General features: G+C 46.4%; 1 protein-coding gene across 1 annotated transcript in view; it reads left to right on the forward strand.

The window, feature by feature from the left end:
- The window catches only part of LOC119963510 (multimerin-1-like), a 96,807-nt gene extending 90,024 nt beyond the window's left edge, over positions 1–6,783 (forward strand). Inside the window, exon 8 of the mRNA XM_038792748.1 lies at positions 6,223–6,783. Coding sequence (XP_038648676.1) covers positions 6,223–6,644 — 422 coding nt within the window. The 3' untranslated portion in view covers positions 6,645–6,783. The remainder of the gene's footprint in view (positions 1–6,222) is intronic.
- The last annotated feature ends 323 nt before the right edge of the window (positions 6,784–7,106 follow it).

The following is a 7,106-nucleotide window of genomic DNA, read 5'->3' on the forward strand; positions in this document are numbered from 1 at the left end:
GAAAGCTGATGAATTTTGCTGGACAAACAGACACAAGGGTCATTTGGATACAATGCAGTGCAATTGAGTTAAGGATGGCAGGTTTACTTTCATGAAAGGGCATCTTTGAACCAATTGGGCTTTTAAAAATATATTGTGGGCAGCACGGTAACACAGTGGTTAGCACAGATGCTTCACAGCTCCAGGGTCCCAAGTTCGATTCCCGGCTTGGGTCACTATCTGTGTGGCGTCTGCACGTTCTCCCCATGTCTGCGTGGGTTTCCTCCGGGTGCTCCGGTTTCCTCCCACAGTCCAAAGATATGCAGGGTAGGTGGATTGGCCATGATAAAATTGGCCCTTTGTGTCCAAAAAAAGGTTGGTGGGGTTCTGGGTTACAGGGAAGGGGTGGAGGCATGGGCTTGAGTGGAGTGCTCTTTCCAAAGGCTGGTGCAGATCTGATGGGCCGAATGGCCTCCTTCTGCACTATAAATTCTATGATTTTTATGACTGGCAAGCTCAACTGTTTAGCAGGCTTTAAAAACTGAATTCAAATTCCTAAATGCATGTAGCACCCCCACCTCGGCCCATCCCCGTAATCCCACCTAACTTGCATATTCCTGGATACTAAGGGGCAATTTTAGAATGGTCAATCCACCTAACCTGCATATCTATGGACTGCACATTCTTGGGTGTCCTCTTGATATTCAATTTTCAACGGCATTGCCATTGCTGAATTCTCCACCATTAAACATCCTGGCCTTCAGTCACCATTGACCAGAAACCTAACTGGACCAACTATATAAATACTGTGGCGACAGAGGCTGGTGGCAAGTGACTAACCTCCTGATCATTGCCCCGGCCAAGATTATCCCTCAACCAACATCACTAAGACAAATTAGTTGGTCCTTTTTCTGATTATCAAATCAAAATTACAGATCGTGGACCAACCTCATAGATTCATAGAATTGTTACAGGATAGAAAGAGATCATTCAACCTATCAACTCTAAGCTGGCTTTTTTCAAAAGGTATATCCATCTCCTCCTCTTTGTAAAGAATCTTCTTCATTTTTCTGCCTGAAGGGAAGTCCTTGATGCTTATTCGCCAAACCGCACAAATTGGCATGATCTTTTACAACGGATGGGGAAAAGGTCAAGCCCCGAATCTGTCTCAGCCAGAAAATGCCTCGGCCCCAATTGGATAACCATGCGCGCCATCAAAACTAATTGGCTCCCCAGCTACAGAATCTCCTATCACTATTGCTTTTCCAAACCTCCTTCCCCACCCTACCACCTGCCAAAACCGTCCCATAGTGCCATTCACTTGGTTCTGGCTGCACTCCCCAGAGGGACCGTTCCCTTACCAGTCTTCAGACTAAAACTCTTCTATGTTTTTTCTAAATTGCTCCGTTGCAAATATATTTTGAACCAGAGTACGTGCACCAAAGATGACTCAGCGTGCCAACATCTCAATATTGCAAGATAACCATCTGTCACTCAGACCCGTTGAAAATGTGGGTGATATGGATCCTTATTGACTGTACTCAGTTAAACTGAAGTGATTATAAGCCCAGTTTTGCCCAGTACCAAACTTCCCGGGTGAGACAAAAACATCTTAAGATCGTGAGACTAAATTGGTCAGGCCATTAGTTCTTAGTTGCTTATAGCAGTGGTCCATTTATTTCTTGACCGTCAGAGACCTTCCAGAAACCTCTTATATAAAAAACATGTATGTTTGCCCATAGTCTTTACAGTCATCAACACATCTTTACTTCTGGAGTTCCGCCACTTTGATATAAGCAAACATTGCAGCTAATTTACACACTGAAGTCCCACAAACAATAATTGAGATAAATGGCCAGTTTATCAGTTATTGACGTTATTGATTGAGGTATGAGTTGTTGTCACGTTAATGGGAGAAGTACCTGATTTTCAAACAATGTCATGGGATCTTTTATGTTTCCCTGAACAGCACAGAGGGTTTTAATTTAATCTCATTCAAAAGGAGGCACTTCCAACGATGTGGCAATCCCTCAATGCACTATTAAAGTGTCAACTCAGATTATATGATCAAATTGGGCAGCACGGTAGCATTGTGGATAGCACAATTGCTTCACAGCTCCAGGGTCCCAGGTTCGATTCCGGCTTGGGTCACTGTCTGTGCGGAGTCTGCACACCCTTCCCATGTGTGCGTGGGTTTCCTCCGGGTGCTTCGGTTTCCTCCCACAGTCCAAAGATGTGCAGGTTCGGTGGATTGGCCATGATAAATTTGCCTTAGTGTCCAAAATTGCCCTTAGTGTTGGGTGGGGTTACTGGGTTATGGGGATAGGGTGAGGTGTTGACCTTGGGTAGGATGCTCTTTCCAAGAGCTGGTGCACTCGATGGGCCGAGTGGCCTCCTTCTGCACTGTAAATTCTATGAAATCAAGAAGTTGCGCTTAGAGACATAGAGGTCCACAGCACAGAAAAGACCCATCCCATCAGCCCCAGTCAAAAACAACCACCCAACTATTCTGATCCCATTTTCCAGCACTTGACCCATAAGCGTGTACGCCTTGGGATCACAAGTGCACATCAAAATACTGCATAAATGTTATGAGAGTCTCTGCCTCCATTATCCTTTCAGGCAGCGAGTTCCAGACTCCCACCACCCTCCTGAACTCAGAACGTTCAGAGCTGGAAGCCAAAATCCTGTCAAGAGTCAAATCAAAGTTTTACCCTCTGTTCTTATGCTTCTAAACAAAGGGAGGCTTATTGGGGGTAACTTGGCAGGAATGGTCTGTGTTTTGCTTTTTTGAAATTACATCACTTCAACATATGTCAAAAGAATCAAAGTGAAATTATTTCACTTTAGCTCAGTCGTCAGTAGGACCACATTTGATGCTGTTTCCTATTAGTTCCTCGCCCAAGTGAGACGATACATGAGATCTGAGCAGAGCAGGCCGTAGCTGGGCCAAGTAGGAATCAGGCCATATTCCAAAGCTGAGAAGTGCATTTGGGTCCAGTGTAAAAAAATCAAACCTGTACTCACTTACCCCTTTAATGTTGGAGTCGCAGGAAGGAGAGAAATGGCATTCTGCTCTACCAATGTTCCAATTTTCCACATGTAGCAAAGTTCCCCTCATAATGGCGAGTGGCTGAAGTCAAATGTAACTCGATATTTTCGCCTATTGCTTGAAATCTAGATATTTTCTTTTCCCAATTGTTATGGGCCAGGGTTTGGAGAACCCCAAAGTGTATCATGGAGTTCACCTGACCCACGACTTTTAATAGATTGTGGTATGGGGAGCACACGGTCCACTCTACAGGTGTGGGACAGCAGAAATGGAAACGTTTTTTTTAAAGCAAAACAATGTTTATTCTATGAACTCAAGTTAACATTTTAAAAACATACAGTGAACATCTTAGCAACCATTAATTCAAATACAATCCCCAAAGACTACAACACTAAGTAATTCTTAAGCTGTCCTTTCAACATCCATAAGACTTAAAAATGAAATTTTAACAGAAGCACATCAGGTTAAAGTCACTACTGAGAGCAGTTATTAGTTTTAAATCACCAAAGGATCGATTTACAATTTTTAGATTACAGAGCGGGAGAGACTCATACACCTTGTGGCTGTGACTGCAGCTATCCAGCTCTGAAAGTGAAACAAAAACACACCCTGCAGCAAACAGCCTAAAACGAAAGTAAAAAGCTGACAGACAGCCCAGTTCCACCCACCCTCTGACATCACTGATAAACGCCCATTTCTTAAAGGTACATTTCTTTTTTTTTTTTAATAAACAATTTTATTGAGGTAGTTTTTGGCTTTATAAACAGTTACAGACATCATCAGAAAGGAAGCAAAAAAAGGCAAAAATGTGCAAACATCCACGTACTTTCAATACTTCCATCGTACCGTATTGCACAAGCCCGCTCCCCTCCCACCCGTACTACCCGCCATATTTTCCCTCCTACTCTACTCTACCCCCCTCCCCCCACCCCCCTGCTGACGCTCACTCTCCCTCTCCCGTCAGCAGAACAACCCCCCCCCTCCCCTAACCCCATCTCCCGATACCCCCACCCCTGCCCTATAGCTTTCCCCCCCATCTGACTTCCTTGACTAGCCAATCTGCTAGCCCGGTGACTCAACACTCCGGCGCCTTCCTGTCCCATTCCCCTTGTTTCCCCGCCCTCCTCCCCACCCACTGGGGCAAGCCGGCTCCAGTGTCTTCCGCGAGCTGCACAAAAAGCCCAAACAGAAAAAAAAAAAGGGAAAAAAACATAGAAAAAAGAGAAAAAGCACATAAATGTCCATGAACAAAGGAAAGAGTCTCAAATGTTCCACTTGGCCCCATTGGCCCAGCAAACCGTTGAGCAGCAGTCCAGGCACATTCGGCGTTCCTTCCCACAGAAATCCTCGGGCCCTAACTCGCGTCCTTGGGGCCTCCTTTCGGGACCAGCCCCAGGTCCCTCACAAAATCCATCGCTTCTTCGGGCTCGGAAAAGTAGTGGTGTTGACCCTGGTGCGTGACCCATAGCCGAGCTGGGAACAGCAGACCAAACTTCACGTGCTTCTTGAACAGCACCTCCTTGACATTCTTAAAGGCTGCTCGCCGCCGAGCCACCTCCTGGCTTAGGTCCTGATAGATGCGGAGCACACTGTTATTCCACGTGCTGCTCCTGGTGCTCTTTGCTCACTGCAGCACCCGCTCCTTGTCCACGAACCTGTGGAACCTAATCACCATCGGGCGGGGGGGTCCGCCCAGCCGCCCCTGCCTTGCCTGCACCCTGTGTGCCCCCTCCAGCTCCAGCGGTCGCGGAAAGACTTCGGCCCCCATCAGCTGCTTCAGCAGGTCTGCTACAAACGCTGCAGCATCAGCTCCCTCCGCCCCCTCCGGGAGGCCGACCATCCTCAGATTGTTCCTGCGGACTCTATTCTCCAGCTCCTCCACTCTGTCCAGCAGTCTTCTCTGCCGCTCTTTCAGGCCGTCCACTTCTAGCGCTGCAACCGTTTGCGCATCCGCCTGCTCCTCCACCGCTTCTCCCAGCTCCTTAACTTTAACATCCTGGGCGTCCAGCCTCTGGTTCAGCTGATCCACCGCTTTCTGGATTGGGTCCAAGCTGTCCCGCTTCAGCGCTTCAAAACTGGACTTCATTACCTGGAGCATGTTATCCAGCGCCAGCTGGATTGCTGAGTCCAGGTTCCGTGTGTCCGCCATCTTAGGTCCCAGGTAATTTTCTTCCGGTCCTTGTCTCTGTCCCTTTTTCTCCTTCTTCTTCTGCCTTCTGGAATCCCGCTGTTCCATATGCCGCAGCCCGCTCCTCAGCGCCTCCGCTGCCGCTTTCCTTCGCCCAGCTCCTTCAATTTTACCTCCTGGGCATCTGAAGTGGGTCCAAGCTGTCCCTCCTCAGCAACTCCAAACTTTTTCTTTTTCCCTTTGTCCTGGAGGAAGGAAAGTCCGTGGGTCCGCCATCTTACCCTGCAGGTCAGCTTCCTCCTTCTCTCTCTCTCTCCTTCTTCCTCACCTGCTGGCCTCCCACACTTACATCATCTGCAGCCCGCTCTCCTCCTCTGTTCCAGGCAGCCTTTCTGCCGCCTCCGTAGTCCCGCTATCGCGGGGAAACAGCTGTTCCAGCCGGCCGGAGTGAGAGCCCACCGAATGTGCGGCTCACTCGGACATCGCCGCCACCGGAAGTGTCAAAAGGTACATTTCTTAAGCACCCATTTCTTAAAGGTACTCTCATGGCACAATTTAGTGCTGCAAATGCTGCCTGCCGTGATTTAATTCCCATTTCATCCTGGTTCCTCCGCCTTAAGTTTGGATTTAGATTTCGAGGACACAAGTTGCAGAAGTCGAAACTTAGATCGAGCTAAAAGTATAGAAACAGACACAGCCCAACTAATCCATGACCGTAATTAACCGGCACACAAGGTTGCTCCCACCTCTCTTCATCAGATTCCATCAGTGTACGCCTCTACTCCTTTCACTCTCATGTTTCTTCTGAAATGCATCCATTCTATTCATTACAGCTATTCCATGTGAGTGACCATGAACTCCACATTCTAACCTGAGTGAAGAGTTTCCTCCTGAATTCTCTATTGAGTTTACTGCTGACTATTATAGCCACGCAGGAGGCTTATTCTTAGCAGCAGTTTGATGTGACAATTACAATGGATAGAAAATGCATTCAATACCTTAGAGAGAGTCTCCTTGCTGTTATCAAATCATTCATCAGATTTTCTTTTGAATTCTTTGTTAGATTTCTCAAAAGGATCTTACAGATACGCCCCGATGGTGACGTTCTTCGTCGCACACACTTACGAGATGAAAACCACTGGTCCAATTAAGTTTAACCATCTCTATGTCAATTATGGTGCTTCCTACGCACCCGGAAGTGGGAAGTTTTTGATTCCGTACCTCGGCGTGTACATTTTTGAATACACCATTGAGTCTTCCATCCCACACTTGTCTGGATTTCTGGTGGTCGACGGAGTGGATAAGCTGGCCTTTCAGTCTGAAGATATGGACACTGGCGCCTCTGGCAGCAGAGTCGTTACAGGTGATGCAATGCTGGAACTAAACTATGGGCAGTACGTTTGGTTAAGATTGACATCAGGCTTAATTCCAGCAAAGTTTCCACCCATGACGACATTCGGTGGCTATCTATTGTATCGTACATAGGGGAGAGCAATAGCTCAAATATATGAGATATAAACTCCTAGAAACCAATAAAGCAGACACTAGGGGTATCTTTTACTACTGAATTACTTAAATAAGACATTTAACATTGTTAGAGAAGAATTAAAATCTATTGGTAATATTCGATGTTCATTTTTTCCATTGCCATTTTCCTGAGCAAATATTGATGAAGTTAGACACTACACAGCATTAATTAGCACTGAGGTATTTACGCATCCCAAACTATAGAAGCGGTGGTGCCAACATGTTTTATTTTCCTGTGCTGTACACTTGTATCAAATTTGACTCCTTAAAAAAAGAACTCAATGAAGTTGTGGTAAGAGAAAATTCTACTCAACACTGAAGTAGCTTCATACGACCTCCTATGAAGAGCAGTATCAAAATCCCTGAAGAATGTTGTGACCCTAGAATTCCAAAACCTGCAGCTGTGTCTGTTCTGTACAT

This window comes from Scyliorhinus canicula, chromosome 3 (genome assembly GCF_902713615.1).
Source record: "Scyliorhinus canicula chromosome 3, sScyCan1.1, whole genome shotgun sequence".
In the NCBI taxonomy this organism is placed as follows: domain Eukaryota; kingdom Metazoa; phylum Chordata; class Chondrichthyes; order Carcharhiniformes; family Scyliorhinidae; genus Scyliorhinus; species Scyliorhinus canicula.